The 18,341-nt window shown below is 29.7% G+C and overlaps 2 protein-coding genes across 3 annotated transcripts in view; one reads left to right on the top strand and one right to left on the bottom strand.

The window, feature by feature from the left end:
• Nucleotides 1-18,341, top strand: part of LOC119682855 (neogenin-like) — a 350,203-nt gene that overhangs the window by 197,192 nt on the left and 134,670 nt on the right. The window lies entirely within an intron of this gene.
• Nucleotides 4,996-9,091, bottom strand: LOC119682858 (GATA zinc finger domain-containing protein 14-like). Its single transcript, XM_038096388.1, has 2 exons — nucleotides 7,199-9,091; nucleotides 4,996-5,096 (listed from the first exon to the last, which is right to left on the bottom strand). The coding sequence occupies exon 1, from the start codon at nucleotides 9,032-9,034 to the stop codon at nucleotides 7,340-7,342; it is 1,695 nt and encodes a 564-aa protein (XP_037952316.1). The 5' UTR covers nucleotides 9,035-9,091; the 3' UTR covers nucleotides 4,996-5,096; nucleotides 7,199-7,339.

Here is an 18,341-nt window from a genome sequence, read left to right on the forward strand (position 1 = left end):
CTCCTGTACAAGTCTGTCAGCTATTGCGTTACCGTCGAATTTCTCATGTGTCAATTTCCAAGAGAGGTTATACTTTATTTATACTACTTCCCTACAGTTTTTTCGAATAAGCTTTGCCTATCTAGTTCCTAGTATACATATAAGTATAACGACTGATAATTCCGAGTGTAAGGCCTCTAAACTGATTATGCTTGATTAAACAAATTTAATAAAATTATAAAAAAGTTACACTGCAGTCATCTGAAAATTTTTCTTAAAAACTTCTAAAAATTACACTTTAAAAAAATTTTTTTTTGTTATTGTTCATTTTGTTGTTATTTTTGTTATTGCATTTATATTGTTTATGTGACAAAAAAAAAATTGCACGAAAATATTATTTGCATTTATTTTTATGGCGTAAAAGTGCGGAAATTGCTTTTGTACTTTGTGAACGCACCAACTTCTTCTCCTCGAGTCGGCTTCAATGAATTTGTGGAGAATTCATTTACCATGAAATATATTTTAAGGTGTGTTTAGCGTTGCCAGTTATTTGAATTTTTCAACTTTTGCCATTTCGTGTTTGTTTGTTGCCATTTTTTGCTATTATTGTTCACTTTTTTTATTTTATTACTTGCATTTGTGTCGGCAGCTAAGTGAAATTCATTGACATTGTTCAAGGATAATATCAGTCATTCGACGTAACATCGCTGTCGTTTTGTAGGCTTGTTAACACTTAAGTCACTTGTGAATTTTTATAGATGCAGTAAAAATAATGAGTTCACTTTCTTCATATTAAAAACCCATTTTGTTTCTTGTAAAAATGATATTTTAGTATTGTTAAATTCATTCCTTATATTCTATTCATGGATAAATGTAAATTAGTTCGAAAAGCTTTATTCATGTTTATATCTCTATGAGTATTAAAGAATACTAAAGAAATAAAAAAAATAATTATAATATATATTCTACGTGTAACTTTTAAGATTTTAAAACATTTATACAGTACATGGTTTTATTGTATATTCATTATACAATATAATTTGACAGCCGATATAATCGGGTTTACTTATGAAAAATTCGATTTATTATGTTGAAGCTATTTGACCCAATGCAATTGAGCACTCTTATTCTTTCTTAACTCGAGGTATTTTTAAAACCCCTCTTTACGCCTTGACTGGATTATTGTTTATCACTTCATCAGACTAAGCAATAATTGAACTCAAATCTGCATACCTCCCCGAGGAGCCTGTAACCATTCTGAGATTTGATAACGCGGTGTTGGTAAGTCTGTCAGTTTTCGCAAATAATTTCAGGGCTCTATTCTTTATGTATATTTTTAAGGGATTTATTCCATACAGAAGTCTTTGAATGGTGCTCTTTCGAATATGGAAACCAAAAACAGCATTTTTGTATATATTGAACTTTTTTTCCATTGAAATGGAAAAAATGAATAAATGCGTTTGAGGCAAAAAAAAATTATTCGTTGTTTATGGAGATGATCTATTGACATAACGCCAGTATCAGAACTTTGCACAGATTCCTTTCTGCAATTTTGATATTAAATATCTGGATTAAAACTGTTAAAGATATTAATTAATACCCCGGATAATAACTCGTGAGATCACTGAAAGTTTAAGTTGATCGAATTCAACCATTCATGATAATTTGAAACGTATAGACTTAATCTCAAAATTCGACATATAGGTTCTTTATGGTCTTATAGAAAGAAATTTCTGCTGTCTCGTTTATGTTTATTATTTAATTCCTAAATATTACGGCAATGATCCATTTTTAAAACTCATCAATGGAAACAAGAAATGGGTTATATCCAACAATATTAAACGCAAGGGATAATAGAGTAAAAAAGATAAATCGACTCAAATCATATCGAAAGTCAATATTTATTGAAAAAGATTGTGATGTTGTTTGTTTCAAAGAAATAGCGTTTTTGTTTTGAACTTTTACCGGACAATTTTGAAGTAAACTGTCATTAGCTGAGCACATTGAATAATTCAATTAAACAAAAAAGGTCAGAATTATTTAATAGATAAGCCATACTGTACCACTGAGATAAAGCAAGACTCCATACAAGTTTGGTAACTCGCCAAAAACTTTTACAAAATTATAATTTTAGCATATAAAAAAATTTAGTCCCCATATTTTATTATATGCTAAAGTAGGTAGGTATATTTTAAACTAATTTTTGTGGTATTGGAGTGTTCATCTACAATTTTTTGAAGAGCAATTCTATTCCCTCTACATTCGACTATCCTATTTCATTCTTTCATTCTTCTTTAAATGTCTATTCAAATCTTTTAGCATTTACCTTCGACACTTGAAGATTTGCCTGTTATGCATCTAAACGGATCTATAGGGTTTCGACTATCCTATTTCATTCTTCTATATGTGTTCCATATTTGCTGACTTCTCTAAATGTCTATTCAAGTTTTTTAGCATTCACCTTCGTCACTTGACGATTTGCCTGTTATGCATCTAAACTGATCTATAGGGTTCATTTCTGTTGCATATGAATATAACCTCGTCATTGTTTATTATGAATTTATATTTTCCAAATTATCTCACAGCAATTACACGAATTTAACTACGAAATTAATTCAAATTAAGATTTTATATATTTATATTTATATAGTTCATTAATGTATTTATAATATTTTTTGTATTACGTCAACTTTTTGTATTGTATATATTATAAATATTGGAATAAACTTTTTAAAGAACGATATAAACTTCTTAAAGTAACCATATTACAATATGAATCCTTTAGTACAATATTATTGCATTGACTTTATTATTTCAATGCAAATGCAACCGCATACCACAAAAACATAAAGTAAAAAAAAAATATTGAAATGACTTAACCGAAATAAAATTTGCATATAAAGTATAAGCAAAAAAATTAAAATATCCGAGTATTATATTACACTTGTAAAAATATGTGGAAGTAATAATTCCAATTCAATAACCGCGGCATATGTTTTTTCCTGAATTTACCGACATTTTTGGAAAAAAAAAACAAACACCTGTTTAGGGTTAAATGGTATTTTATGAATTCATTTGCATAAATTTGCAAGTTTAAAGTAGATAAGATAAATTTGCTTTTCTCTAAATGTTACATTACTTTTTTATTTAATATTAACTGCGAAACTTTGTTTTGAATAAAGTTTAATACTAAGTAACTGACACATCACTTATGACTAATATATATGTTATTAAACATAGTTCCTTAAATATTTAAATATTTTGCTTTTTCTTCGCAATACGATTTAATTAATAAATAATGAATGAATAATGGTATATAATTATTCTTAAAACCCTTATTTAATAAAAGTGATCAAATTAAAGATTGTAAATATTCTTATTACTAAGTGGTATAATTTTTCTAATATCCCCTCCACACTTTTTTGTGATAAACATCTTACTCAATGTTATGTGACAAAACAAAATCCTTATATCTATAAAGTTTTAGTAATTTACTTTTAAAGAATAGTTCACAACTCATATTTCGCATTATTTACATAAATTAATTTTGTGGGTTAAAAAAAAATCCTTGTTTAATATAATATTTCCATATGCAATGTATTATTAATAATGTAGCCGTTTCTACTAAAGAAAAAGTAGAGGTACACATAGATCTGCGATCCGTTCTAATATCACTGGGGAATTTATCTAACTTCCTCAAGTACCACTGGTTACCCATCTACTTTCAATAACGAAACTTTATGTTATATTAATAAAACTGTGTCAGCTGTGCTAACTCTTGAAATCAGAAAAAAAAATATAAACCATTAGTATAACGAAACCTTTAGGTTATATTAAGTAGACTCTGTCCAGCTCTGCTAACTCTTGAAATCTGAAAAAATATGTATAAAAAAAATTACAAAGGATTAGAACTTCTCAGTATCATAACAAAGCTGAATTGTGTCTTTCATATCAGTATGACTCCTGACAATTTCTATAGAAGACATTTGTATTATTCATTCTCTTTGTTTTTTTTTTGATCCTCAACTTAACTAAAAGGCACAATAGAAAAAATAAAAGTAAAGTACCATAAGAAATGAGAAAAAAAATTATTGTGTCAGTAGTCAACAATATTATATTTCACTCATTTCCCAATAACTTTTATTAGAGTCGCTTTTGTTATTTTATTATTATTAGAGTCTCTTATTTTGTACATCCACAAAAGGGACCATGGCCAATAACGGATATGTTTTTATCAATATTTGCAGTTTAATTAGCTATTCTATTACTCTTCTCCCTTTCATGTTTTGGGTTCGATCCTTATAGTACAATGTACGTTAGAGAAGTATTGAGAAGGTTTGGGCAATAATCATTGATATGACTGATAAAAGGGTTTTAAATGTCTTTTTATGAACACATTTGATCATAAAATAATTGTGACGTTAGATTTGTAAATTTCTATAATAATCCGATTGATGTATAACCATATAAAATGTTGAAATGCAGCTCTGTCTTCGATTTGTGAAGTTTGTTCAATTAAAGAAATTTTTATGCGTTAGATTTATTTCTTTACCCTTAAATGCATAATAATATTATTACCATACATACGCAAAACTGTTAGTATGTTCATTCGTAAAGCAATCGTCAAATGGACTTTGAATTCAATTATATATATACTTTCCTGCTCATTCACATCATTATAAATTAAACATTTCAAGTACGTGAGCCAAGTAAACGATGCTATAAAATAACTTGAAATCAAGAATTCATTGCACAGTTTAGCGCTTCACAGTCATTTTCACATAAGATACAGAACGTGAAGGCTAAATGTGTACTTGCAGAATTTAAAGTGTCTTAACATAAAATAAATAAAATTCTTTATGGACAAGTACTTGCACATGAAGTAGAAGTATGTCCACCCACGAAGATTTTTATGGAAACGTAAAAGAGCATGCAAATTGCATAAATATGAAGACTTGTTGCTCCACGCCTACTTTTCTATTAAAATAATTTCAATTTTTTTTTTTAAATGTGAAACAAAGTCGAAGTTCCCAGTTATGAAATTAGGCAGACACACAGAATCAGCAGCTTAAATATTAAATTAAAGCTGTTCTCACAATTTTCGACAAACTTGACACCTGAAATTAAGAAATAAAAATTATTAAAAAAAAAATAAAAATCATTATAAAAAATTTTTTTGTATTGAATTTATAACGAAAATATATATGTAGTTGAGATGTTGTTTCAACTGCAATCTGCAAAGAATGCATTGCTTTCTCTCAAAGTAGTTTCTTTTGTATGACTGCACCCAAGCGACCACAACTTCGAAACCTTAAACCTGTCGAAGGTATGTTAAAACAAAGCTAACTTCAGAGGCTTGAAAATCATAAATCATAAACTTAATAATGCATGCTGCCTTTCTGCATGTTTGTTAAGAAAATAAATAAATAAAAATGTTTTAAATTAAAAAAAAAATATGTATATAAATTGAGAAATTTAAAATGTTCGCATCGTGTTTTGTTTGAAATTTATTTTACTTCGCAAAAACATGGAACCACTCTTAGAATCTGCAGTGCAATTGGTCACATCAAGCGGAATTAAAGTTAGTCATGCAACTAAGCGCAAAAAACAAATTTAAATTTTTTATGGAATTATTATATCGATTTAAAAGTTCTTCTTAAAAGGTTAAGGTGTGTAGCATTTATCCTATTGGCAAATATAAAATATTATAAAAATGTTATATAAAAGTCATACATCCCATATACTTTTTTTTAGTGCTTTCCCGAAAGTATAATATGATTCATTATATATTCGTCTACATATATGATTATGAGCAAGAAATGCCTTTACTTTAAAAATACTGAATACAGGTATATAGAAAGAATATCTCAGATGAAAGCATCGTAATAGATGATAGTACTCATTTTCACACCATCTGTAAAGGTATAAAAAATGGACAGCAGATTAGCAATTTCTCTTCTATAGCATCGTAACCAGCGGTGGGTTGAAGTTATTTTAACGAATTCTCTCATCACCGACCCACACAGTGTTTTGACTAAACAGTTTCGGATCTTAATCTAACTTTAGACATAATAACATCACTCATCGGTTTTTAATTTTTAATGTTTAATAATGCTAGATGAACTAGATAACTACAGCAAAATGCTACATTTAAAAATTATCACTCGTAACGTGAACAAAATATCTCGAAATGGTCAAATCTACTATTCTTATACGCAACACTATATAAAATATTTTGAAACTATTATTACACGGAACTTGAAATGAAATATAATCTAGAAGTGTTTAAATATAATATATATATGCATATATTATATATTATATACGCAACTGAACCGATGCCCAGTGTTCTGCGGCTTAAACTGAAAACTTTTTTTTTTATGGCGGTAGGCGAAAAAACACCTATTAAGAATGAATGAAGAAAAATTTATTCCATCACCCCCGTCCTGAAGTGCAATGTTCACCCTAAACCAGAAGGCATAGACGTGATATAGGATATGGAAGGTAGGTAATGAAGAAAGAGTGGTGGACTAAAGGGAAGAGTTTATAATAACACTGTCACACGTAATAGTTTTCACACAAGTTCCTCGAGCATTTTACGTAAGATTCTCAGGTCATTCTCAGTCATTTGGAAATTGGATCTGAATCGCCACAACATTTTCAATTTTATTAAACTAACAGAGTCACAATTCACACTGAACCAAACTTTTCTTATAATTATAACAATTTATTATCATTTTGAAGGATCTAATGTTTCAATTTCATGGTTTCGGATGTTCATATAATTGAAGACATTTTCAGTCATATCTACCCAGCGATATACTTCCATTTACTTCCGATATGTAGGTCCGATATGTAGTTCTTTAAAGCATTATAATCATATGCATAACGTGTCCAAGCTATATGAGACGTTGTGATTTAAAAAAACTTTTTCGCCGTAATACAGTTTTCAACGATAGGTTTATTGCTGAAAAGCTTGTTAAGTGCAGCGAACGATTCTTCAGACGTTGGTCCTCTAAAGTTGTTTTCGGTTCTGAAAATAAGACTTAACTGAACGGAACTCTCCATTGCAATAATTGAATGACTAATGCAGGTTCAACGATAGACCGTGAAATTGTAGAAATATTAATTAAATAAACTAAAAAGAATTGTTTCCGAAGTATGACATTATTAATTTAAAAAAAAAATAGCAGTGTATAAGATATATTTATATACTTACTATATATACAAAATTTATTGATTTCTTTGGATGTTGAAATTTGCGTCGCATGGTAGAGTAAATATAGTAATTTAAAACAATTACACCAAATATATCTTAATTATAAATGCGCATAAAAGGCATATTTTAAATTTGTTTCTTTTACTTGTAAGTTTTGAATTTGGTAACATCTAAACAAGCAGCACATTTTTTGGCATTCCTGCGACCCTGAAGTGTGAGAGCAGCCTTAGAAGACGTGCTAGATTGATTAGCTGTTGTATCACTATTAATATTGTTCTGGTGAACTCTTGATTTGTTAGCAATGCTAGAACTTCTATTAATCCCATATTGGCTATTAGATATAAAATTTTCATTTTCTGCTCCATTATTCATAGCAATAATACTGGATGTATTGTCTGACGTATCGCTATCGGAATTATTTTTCCGATATTTCTGAGCACTGTTCTTGATTCTTCTAATATTTTTAGATTTTATGACAGCAGAAGAATAATATTTCATAAGTTTTCTATATTGACTATTTGATACATATGTTTTTTTGTTCTCTGTACCACTGCTCGGAGTAGACATGTTGCATTGTCTTCGTGAAATACCGCTATTAAATTTATTCTTTGCAGATCTCCGTTTACGTTTTTTAGTATCATTAATACCCTCTGTATAATCATTATCCAAAGGAAAATTCAATGCATTCTCTTTTCCAAAGTCCAGAGTTGATGTATCAGATTCGTTATGTGAGATATCGTTATCGAAATCATCCTTCTCAAAGTTTTGGGTAGAAACTGCAAATTGTCTAGTTGGCTTCAAATTATATTTCCATTTGTTTCTTGGCTTGGCTTTCTTATGATTTGAGTTTATACGCAGTGGTGTCGTACGATTGTGTTTTATATGCTGTGAGTTCATACAATTTGATGCGATATTAGATACACTTGCTGTCTCATATAAATTGCTTGCTAACTCATTGTTATTTTCAGCATGTTCATTTGATACTTGGCTAGGGCGAGAATTTAATTGATTGTTTAAACTACTATCGTTGATATTGGAGAGACAAATTAATTCCAACTGACTAAGTAGAGTCTTTATATCAACATTACAGACGGGGATAGGTTCGTTCTGTTCACCTACTTCAGTTTGTCTTTTACTGTTTTTACGTTTTGTTTTAATAGGTCTGGATACGGAACGATAAAGTTTCTTAGATGTCTTCTTTTGAATAGATCCATTTTTCGCATTATTTTTTAATTTTGGATTAATCACTGATAAGCGACTTAAAGGTAAGTTCAATTGACTAGGTGGTAATTTTGTTTCATCATTACCGTGGGAGTGGATACTAAGTTTCGTTATACCAAAAGTTTCATTGCTGGCATCAGATGATTTTAAACTGATATTAGGTGCACTCGCTGTCACTCTAATGGTATTACCAAAAGACTGTAACCAATTTTGTTTCTGCTGCGCCAAATTAATGAAAAGCTTTCGCTCTCGATATGACATTGAATTCCAGTTCTCCACTGCGAATTGTCGCAAAATGAATTCATGATTAGAATTACTCGCCAAAACGACGGATTGTTTTTCAGATAGACGTGAAGCTATTACACGATTATCTGTCAATTTAAGCTCACCTTTAAGATATTTTCGTGATATTCTTTTATATTCATTTAAATAATTCACAAATGGATTAATGCTAATCAAATCAATTTTTCCTTTACGTATTATATCGCGCCATATAGTGCTTGAAGTAAATCTTATCCTTCTGCTATTGGAACGCCTTGATTTTGCCGAATAATATCTAAATAGTTTTCTCATTTTATTGAAAAATCCAAAACAAATACTTCTTCCTAATGGCATGTTGTCTAATTATCTTAATTTCGGATTTCGAAAAAATTCTAAATTGGTAAAATATACAACACGTTCAAGAAAATAAAATAAAATGATTTTATGAATTTTTGAATTTATGATATTGGATTTTTGAAAACTCATAGATAACATGATAATTTTATAAAGATTAAAAGGTTCTTATATCATTAATAATTTTCTAAGAGTTACATTATGCAAATAAAACGGTACGATAGGCTGTAAAATATCGAAACTAATATGGTCAAGCTACACTTATTCGAAAATTAAAATTCTGCTGGGTGAAACCCAAGTCGAAGTCAGTGGACACCCATGCAGAAAAATTTGATATTTCCTACAGCTAGACATGTAAAAGTTGCAAGGAGGAAAAGGGAGAAAACAACTAAACATTTTTTTGTGACTGTCCAGCCTTGATCTGGGCCAGGAAGGGGTCACTTGGAAGAGAACTACTTTCCCGTTCTGACATTAGGAGGTCCTCAACGGCTGCCATTCTGGCTTTCATTCGAAAGGCGGAATGTCTTCTGTTCGGTTAGGGTCTGTGCCTAGTTCTTTTTATTCTATTCTATTATATCTTTATAAGTATAATATTAATATTACTTTATAAATGATGTTAACGATTTTTTACATAACTTTTATTTAAGTTATTATATTATTAAATATAATAACTTTCGAGTACAGTCAAATCGGTAATTTGTTTCCGGTTAAATAAGACCAATACTTGTAGCGCAAATACACTTTTTCCCCAAAATGAATTCAGAGTAATAAATTATTAATAAAAATTAATGCAACAATTAACATGTAAATAAAATTGCTTTAAATTCGAATCCGAATTACGTCTCACACTTTTATGATTTCTTGAAACAATTTTACTTCAGCACAATTTCTCTTTTATGGCGACAGTTTAATCTTTAAGAAACTTAAACTGGATACACTTTTCTCTGCCACAATTTGCATCTGCATAAACACGGTTAGTAGCGCAGTTTCTTTGCGAATTTATGGGTCTATAAGTAGTTTCAAATATCATAAACTATACGTTGTCATGTATACAATTTACTCCAATGGATTTAAGTGCTGAATTTTATGAACGTAAACAGATATGAATATTTAATAATATAAATTATGATTTTATGGCGTTAAAAGCAGAAAGTGAAGCTGAATTTATTGCTCTTTTAAAATGTCTGCTCTTGAGTTTTAGTTATAGTAATTAAATTGAAATTATGTTAAGTGAGTAATCAGGAAATTATGTAGAGTTGATTTTGAAATTATTATATTTTTATAAAATTGTGTCATTAAATAATGACAAAAAAAAATTACTATGAACATACGAGTATTTTGAAACATTTATTAAGCAAAACTAGAACTCTGTGAAGATATCTGTTCCGTCAAATTTTAATGGTTTTACTATTTGCATTTTGAAATCATTGACCAACCCCCATATTTTTCAGAACTGGTCATCAGTGAAAAATTTTTATTTCCAAATTAGAAAATTTATGTGAAACTACGAAAAATTTTTGTGAATTGAAGAGATAATATCAACCGTAAGAGGATATTTATAAGATCTTGATAAATTTCATATCTTGGAAGTTCATAAGATCTTGAAGTTTAAAAGGTATTACGGTATTACTTTCTTCACTCTTCATGTTTACCTTTCAAACATTCTTCATATAGTTTATTTAGCGAATTCTAATAATAATATTTAATATTTTTGCCTTTATAATATATACATAATTATTTCTGTTACTTTTTAGCGATCGTTGTCACTTCAAAAAGTACGTTCAAACTGGAATATAATCAACTCAGATTTTTATTATAATTTTGTATCTATATACTTGTATCTAGTAATATCAGTAATAGGTTAGATTAGCTTGGAATAGCGACCTTGTGCCATAAGCACACTTGTGCTCAAATACTGACCCGTTGTGATACCCTAGCTTAGTGTTGTTTATACGCAAAGTAGAAGAATTTCAAAACGACTGGAAGTGGTCAGTAAGTGAGTTAGTTAGAGTAAACTAACTTAGTAAGTCTATAAGTTTATAAGTTTGACCAAGTCCTTAATTTTGCAGAATTACAGCTCTGGCAGGTCGGTTGGATAAGGGGTCCTACGGATTTTGAGCCTTCCCTTAGCTATTAATTCTCTTTCTTATTCGCAAAGTCATAACCCTAGGGTAGTTCCAGTCTTATAGCATGTCTTTCTGGTATGCAGTGCCGTATCAGCACCTTTAAATATTAGGAATACTATAACAATCATTGTTATAGTAGTTATGAAACAATTTTTATATTTATATTTATTTTTTATATTTAATTTAATAATAATTACCTGTAATAATGTTATAGAACATAATATCTAAATATAGAAGGAACTTCTATATATAACTTATAACGATTATTTATACTTAAACTATTATAGTGCAATACTCATTGACTAATGTATTACAATATAAAATGTATTACAATATTAACTGCAGTAAAATGAAATTGAAACCAAGGCTTGTATCTAATAATCCAATAATACGAAAAATGTGTGTTTGCAAATATAGGCAAATGCTTAGACATTTCATGATTTATAGCTAGCAGGTTCCTGTAATGAAGATTCTTAATAATGAAGTGGTTAAAGTGCCGCTACATGTCAAGCCAAAGGTTTGTTCAAAGGTCAATTATAAATTTATGATTGCTTATATGAAATGTGAATTAAATTGCACTGTTTCCATATTTATAAGTACACGATTATATTCATCACGCATATTTATGATTGTAAACTAAAGGTAAACTCTTGTTAAGTATCCACAAAGAGACGACAACATGAGCTCAACTTGTTCGTACAACTTTGGCGGCATCTTTTGTACACCAAAATTATACTGAACACCATTATTAAAATTTTTTTTGAAATATTTTTAAATGAAAAAGCACTTGATGTTATAATAATGAGCACGATAATCATTTTTCAATTACTTTTTAAAAATATACACAAAACTGTTACTTTTTCACAAGCATCTTTTCACATACGTCGAATATAGATAAGCGAGTTCATAGTGTACTCATACATAATGTTCAAATGTGGAGTGAAGTGCACTCTACCAATTTGAAATCATTGAGCTTCATTTACTAAACCAAAGTGCAAATATAATGAATACTTTGCAGCATTCACGCATCTGTAAAAGGTCGGCGGTGGTTATTGTATTTCGCTTATTTGTTAGCTTCATTGTAGTTTAATGCATAGCATAATCTTCATTATGTCGATTATCGACACTAATCATATGAGTTCATTGTGTTTATGACAGGAATCAGTATGTTTAATGAGCATATTGAGCGTTTAAATGCTTGTACACATTAACTTTTCGGCCGGTACTTGTCCGCGGATGTACTTCAGTTGGTGAGTCAATTCGATGTGCATGTTCAGCTCGTTAATTACAAAATGTGCGTATTTAATGCATGTGATTTCATACCATCAGCCATTTGCAAGTCTGCATTAAAAACTGCGTAAATACGCAATTATTAAACACTTTGGCAGCTTGTGTTTTGTTGTCATTGCATGAAAGGCTGGAATCACTTCCACTTGTCTGGTAATCGAGTATGCGTTCGTCGAGAGAAAGGCTTGTCAATAGGTATTTAAATATAAAGTAAATGTTGAAGAATCTGCGTAATGTTAATTATATATCTGCATACGCTTGAATAATTACGTTTACACCACAAGTAATTATATATTAAACATTTTGTAGTCATACAAAATATTGTTGCCTTAAAGTAATTATTAACTTCAATGTAAATCTGTGTATATTCTTAGCGATTATAAAAGAAATCATAAATGCAATTCAATAATTATATGGTTTTATTTAATAACAGTAATATGCAGATGCAATTTTGTTGGAACCATTTAATACAGATAAATATTAATATTTAAATGTCGCCATTTTATCTTATAAATTATAATCTGTATTTTTACTAATACTGCTCTTTATATTATACCTAAGAAAAAAAATGTCCTAGTCTCAATACGCGTACTAACTTATTCTGGTATTTAATTTGTTCTATATATTCTGTAATTATATATTGTTAATTTCTAAAGGTTCATTACGTTGCTAATAAACTCATCCATTTAATTTCTCATATATATTTCTTTACATTTTTAATCACTACTTTTTGCATAAAGTTATTTTGTTATATTATATATTTTGATTGTTATTAACCGAATCTTTTCAAACGTTAATTACGTTGTTTGTTCATCAATTACATTTTATTCTATGTGTTCTCTATACACTATATCTAGTGAAAAAGATAGTATTAATTAAAACATAATTTAGTTAAAATAACGTTAGATCCTATAAATTACTAAATTAATAAATTTATATATTACTTAAAAATTACGTTTTGTTCTTGTAAATAGTTTGAAATACTTTTTCAAAGTAAGAGAGCATTTTTACACTAACTCAGAATAATTCAACAAAAATAAACTATCAATAAACTAAACTATAAACAATAAACAATAAACTATCGGATTTTTTTTAATTGCATGAGAACTTAAAATGATAATACAAGACAGAAATATTGTTAGAATAGATAATTTCATGTTTTTTCATTTTTGAATATGATTGCTGGTATATATCCTCCGCGGCTTCGATCAGTTCAATTTTTGACTATTTTTTACAATAAATGTGACCGTATTATGGCACCATTCTTCCAATGCTTCAAGAGTTGCTGGTCTGTCGCCATACCAATGACAACAAAACCCCATAAAAAGTAATTGAGAAACGATAAATAGCACAAACGAAGGTGTCAGTTAACAGCACCATTTCTGAAAAAAAAATTGTTGCCAAATTACAAAATTGATTTCGCAAATAAATCGATTGTTAAGTGCGCTGTATGGTAAGTCGCGTTGTCTTGCGTCTTATTAGAACCAAATGCCGTCGATATTTAACAGCTTCATTTTTGGAAAAAAATACAGTAAGCATTGCTCGATAGCACTCTCCATTTACTGTAACGGCGGCTTCTTCCTTATTTCGAAAAAAAGAACCGATGATACCACCAGCGTGAAAACCGCACCAAACGGTCAAAATTGATGAAGGTAATAGTGATTCGTTAATGGATTGAAGACTATCTTCGCTCCATATATGGCAATCTTGTTTATTGACGTAGCCATTTAACAAGAGATGAGCTTCATCACTAAACCAAATTTTTTGACAAAGTGCACTATGAACTTCGCGAACAGATTTTTTTTTTAAATTAAATTTTCACAATTAGAAAGCTTTGTTTGTTGTACCATCTTAGAGAGATGGTAGTCATGTTTAGTAAAGAGACCAGTACGTATTCTGAATAAAAATTTATTCAATATATTTATATTGAATATATGTAAATTTAAATTTATATTCAACATTTCTAAATACGGATGCAGTCTAACAAGTAGATAAATTTTAAAAAAAACACTGTAACATACCTCTGCAACCAACTAGTTGAACCTTAAGTTCAAGTCAATTTTCAATTTCTCCCTGTAAAATGTGATATTTACCATGTTTCCAATTATTTTACTATCAAAAATATGTGTACTTAGTCGCTGAATTATTTCTTCATTGTAACAAATTCATCCTCTTATTTTTTTTCCAAAATACAAATACAAATATCAAATATCAGACTTTGAATTTAACTTGTACCTTAACAGCTTTAAACTATATCTAAACAAATCCCTCTATATATATAGTAACTTTAAGAACTGATTTTTTATTAGAGCTAAAATTTTTATTAGAGTTTGCTTTTTTATTAGAGTTTAAATTTATCTTATATCCGAATACTTGTACCATCTAAAAATTTTATTTCACACTTCAAATCTTCTGTAGTACACATTAAAGTATGTAATTAAGATCAATAAAACCGATTTAAATAAAAAAAATGTTCTCATTTAATATCAACTATAAACTTTATTAAAAAATTGCTCACTCAAACTGTCGCAGTATTTTAATTCCTTTGAAATTGAAACATAAAACGGAAGTTAAATGCACGTTTTTAAACGCAATGTCAGTTAACCAGTTTTGTCAACGAAGTAAACCAAACCAATTTATTGTGAAATCAAATCCAACCAAACCGAACTGATACAGTGCCCTACCCAACCCAACCCATGCATTTAAGCCAACTGTTCTGCATTAGTAATATTCAAAACACCAATAAAAGGCGACAGTCAGGCAGACACCTTTAGTCGTAGAGTTCAAGAACTCAATTAAAATCGCTAAAACGGTTATCGGTTCAATAAATTTACATAAATTAAAAAAAAAAAGAATTTAAAAAATTTATAATAATTCTGAGCTCATATATTATTTCTCTCATAAACGTGACTTCTTTCGATACATGAACCCATTGCGCATGAAATTCTATATTCGAACTTTGCAATTAAGCGTGCTTAGTTGTAATAAATTTAATAAATTTTCTAACTCTTCGATCTTATTAGAGACACAGTAATCTATATGTGAGGGGGCACGTTAAATGCGTCGTCCATTGTCGTTCATCGTCGTCCTCTCCTAAAGTAAACAAACTTCATAATTTTGTAGTCTTCTTACTTACAATCTATCTTGAACTATTAAAAGTAGCAAAGACAAAGACACCCAACTGCTACTCAGCACCGCTAATGGACACACAATAAGCCTTGGAAGTGGGCACTCTACCACACATTAACCCGCTACGTTGCTGCGTTATCAAGCTGTGAGTGCAGCTGAGATACATGAATGAGCCGAATGAAGTGCGCGCTTTAACGTTGCTTGCGCATTTGCCGCTAGTCTCCAGCTTATCTTCAGAAGCGCATCACCAATAATTGAATGCGTTCGCGACTTAGGTGCTAGCGCTGGGATTATAAATCCATGATTATGTGTGCATTTGTTGAGATAATATATTTATTTTATGCCTTTTTTTTCTTTTTTTTTTGTATCTCAATACTGAAGTTGATTACTGTATGAGGTTTTGTTAATTGTAGGCAATTTTCTGCTGGTAGTGAATATTGTTGTCTAGTCTAGTCATTTCGAGCCGATGTGGTTGCTGATAATTTTAGCTGCGGCAATTGTACTTAATGTGTGCAAGAATGAAACTGATAACCGAATGAAGCTTTTTTTGATTAATAAAAAATAAAATAATAAATTTATATGCAATTTAACAATCCCAAGTTATTATTTAGAACAAATGTACATATTTTAAGAACTATAGTATTGAGAGCACATTTCATAATAAAATATTTTTCTTTATTCGTGATTTCTTTGATTCAATAAAATGAAATTACGATCTAAAAAAAAACTAAACATCTCGGAAAAAGAAAAAACATAATTTATGGGCTGATTTCTTATTCTAAATAAACTCTATCTACGATGATTATAAATTTTTTAATTATATATTATAGTTAACCTGTCTTCAAATATTGTGTTTCTGAAAGATAGCATCGCATATCGTGTGATGAATCGTGTTAAATTTAAGTTTTTCCTAATTTAGTTTTTTCTCCCAATTTGTATTTTTATTAAATTTTAAAGAGAGTAGTGTTAAACACTGGTTGAAATTTTTAAATGATCAGTCATTCCTTGACGAAATATTATGCCGTTTTCGATTGATAAATCTGGCGGAACTTTTTTATCGAGATTTACTTTAAGTGCAGTTCAAATTAACTTAAGCGAAATGTGTAACACTTGAGATAAATTTATAACACTCTAGATATTTTGCCAGATGAGCCCCGAAATTAGCACCTGTTGTATGCATATGACTTGACAAAAGAATATATGTATTTATGAAAAATATAAAAGTTTACTAATACTACTACGAATATGTTAGATTACTCTAAAAATGTTCGATTGGGCAACAAAATTTGACAGATCGATTGTAAATCTAAATTGAATCCAGATTTACCAATCGAAAACGCCATTAGTATAAATTAAACTTAAAATAGACTTAAAATCGAACTAAAATAGAAAAAAAAGCTAATATAATGAAAGCTGTAAGCATAACACAATTATTAAGAAAAGTCATCATGGATCATAAGAATGGAAGTCTAAAAAAGATAGGAAATATCGGACCCATAGTTGTCACTGTTAACAACTCTAAGTTCGAAGTTGTGAAAGACTTTATTTATTTAAGAATCAAAAAAAAACACCAAAAACGACAGCAGCCTAGAAATTCACCAAAGAATTACTCTTTCCAATAGATGTTGCTTCAGGCTGAGAATGAGAAATTGAGAAAAAAGCCCTCTTTCGACAAATAAAAATCATGCTCTACAAGTCTCTTATCATGCCTGTCCTGTTGTAAGGTGCAGAAGCTTAGACAATTATCAACAGTGATGAGAAGGTATTAGGAAAATTCGAGAGAAGAATTCGTCCTAAGATCTATGGTTCCTTACGCGTTGACAACGAGTATTGTATTAGGTAGAACATGAGCTGTAGGAATTATAAAATGACATTGATATGGTTAAGCGCTTAAAAATTCAGCGGCTTCGTTAGTTTGATTATTCGTGCGAATGGAAGAAAATGCTCCTGCTAAAAAGGTGTTTCATTTATTAATCACTTGTGGAAAACGCGGTAGAGAACGTACACATCATCGGTGGAAGGACCAGGTGATCTACGATATGAAGGAACATTGTATTACCAACTGACACCAGCAAGCCACTGATCGCGCTGGCTACCAGAGGCAACTGGTTGGAACCAAGGATGACTCACGTCTGTAACGTCCAACTAAGTAAGTAAGTAGGTACATTTCCAGCTCAAAAAATTAAGCATCGTTGAGCATGGTTAGACCTTAGAGAAAATGAAAATCTTGAAGAATTACACTTTATTTTTTTCTCCACTCAGACACTTTTTCCTTTTATAATATATACAAAATACTAAGTAAGAGATTTATAGGGAGTAGATACTTATTAGTAATTTTTTGAATTTTTTTTAGTAAGCTTTCTCATTCTGCATAACTAAATTTATTTAAACAAATTTGTTTTTAATCTTAAGGTTTCTATCCATAACAAATTAAAATAATTATTACCGACAATCTTTTGTTGAGGTTTGAATAGCGCTCAGAAGACCGTATAAATATGTTGCTGCAAGGTAAAGAAAAATGAATCTATATACACATGCTTCCCTTATCTTCCTATACCGTAGCTACAGTTGCAGCAGTTAAACTTCAAAAAATCGATATCAGCAATCAATGATTCGTTCAATTGATCGATTCAAACAATCTCGTACGTGCGTTTGTGCAAAACCAATAAATTTTACACAATAAAAAAGATATATTGCGGTAAAAGTTTGTACTTCACCGATTCAAGCGTCAAGCGTCAAACGTCAGCCGTCAGCGGCTACAACTT

Source organism: Teleopsis dalmanni, chromosome 2 (genome assembly GCF_002237135.1).
Source record: "Teleopsis dalmanni isolate 2A chromosome 2, ASM223713v2, whole genome shotgun sequence".
Lineage (NCBI taxonomy): Eukaryota > Metazoa > Arthropoda > Insecta > Diptera > Diopsidae > Teleopsis > Teleopsis dalmanni.

Excerpts from the sequence above, each read along its gene's own strand:
- LOC119682858 (XM_038096388.1), bottom strand. The coding sequence starts at position 9,034 with ATGCCATTAGGAAGAAGTATTTGTTTTGGATTTTTCAATAAAATGAGA.